The sequence below is a fragment of the Pyrgilauda ruficollis genome, unplaced genomic scaffold (assembly GCF_017590135.1).
Source record: "Pyrgilauda ruficollis isolate IOZ18807 unplaced genomic scaffold, ASM1759013v1 scaffold72, whole genome shotgun sequence".
In the NCBI taxonomy this organism is placed as follows: domain Eukaryota; kingdom Metazoa; phylum Chordata; class Aves; order Passeriformes; family Passeridae; genus Pyrgilauda; species Pyrgilauda ruficollis.
In genome coordinates this window covers 4,102,797-4,103,791 of record NW_024529044.1, presented here as the reverse complement: position 1 = coordinate 4,103,791, position 995 = coordinate 4,102,797, and the positions used below count along the sequence as shown (strand labels likewise).

The 995-nt window shown below is 50.2% G+C and overlaps 1 protein-coding gene across 1 annotated transcript; it reads left to right on the top strand.

The window, feature by feature from the left end:
• The first annotated feature begins 23 nt into the window (after positions 1–23).
• NOG (noggin) lies at positions 24–695 on the top strand. The gene has a single exon (XM_041485810.1). It carries the CDS (start codon positions 24–26, stop codon positions 693–695), a length of 672 nt encoding a protein of 223 aa, XP_041341744.1.
• Positions 696–995: the final 300 nt, after the last annotated feature.

The following is a 995-nucleotide window of genomic DNA, read 5'->3' as shown; positions in this document are numbered from 1 at the left end:
CCCCCCCCACCGGTCTCCCAAGGATGGATCATTCCCAGTGCCTTGTGACTATATACGCCTTGGTGGTTCTGCTGGGTCTCCGGCTACAGCAGGGCGCCTGCCAGCACTATCTGCACATCCGACCGGCTCCCAGCGACAACTTGCCCTTGGTGGATCTAATCGAGCACCCGGATCCTATATTTGACCCCAAGGAGAAGGATCTTAACGAGACCTTGCTAAGGAACCTCATGGGCGGACACTTCGACCCCAACTTTATGGCTGTTTCTTTGCCCGAGGACCGGCTCGGAGTGGACGATCTAGCTGAGCTGGATTTGCTGCTCAGGCAGAGACCCTCGGGAGCGATGCCCAGCGAAATCAAAGGGCTGGAGTTTTACGACGGGCTGCAGCCGGGCAAGAAGCACAGGCTGAGCAAGAAGCTGCGCAGGAAGCTGCAGATGTGGCTTTGGTCCCAGACCTTCTGCCCGGTCCTATACACGTGGAACGATCTCGGCAGCCGCTTTTGGCCCCGGTATGTCAAAGTGGGCAGCTGCTACAGTAAAAGGTCTTGTTCAGTCCCCGAAGGCATGGTTTGCAAACCTGCCAAGTCCGTGCATTTAACGATCCTGAGGTGGAGGTGCCAGCGCCGGGGCGGGCAGAGATGCACATGGATACCCATCCAGTACCCCATCATTTCGGAGTGTAAGTGCTCCTGCTAGGGCTGGCACTTCACTTCGCGCCCTTCTCCAGCGGACTCACGTGGACCTTTGCTGCAACAGAAATAAAAGACATTTGCTTTCTGGTTAACGTTGTAATGCACTGTAACGTGTAGGAGAATGTATATTATGTGTATATATGGCACCGGTTTAATATACTATTAAAAGGTCAGTATTATACGTGAAATAATCAGCGTCTACTGTATTTTCAAGACTATTACCCTGATCGTTGCTAATGTATTCTTTTTTTTTTTTTTTTTTTTTTTTTTTTTTTTTTTTTTTTTTTAATTTATATTCCAGAGA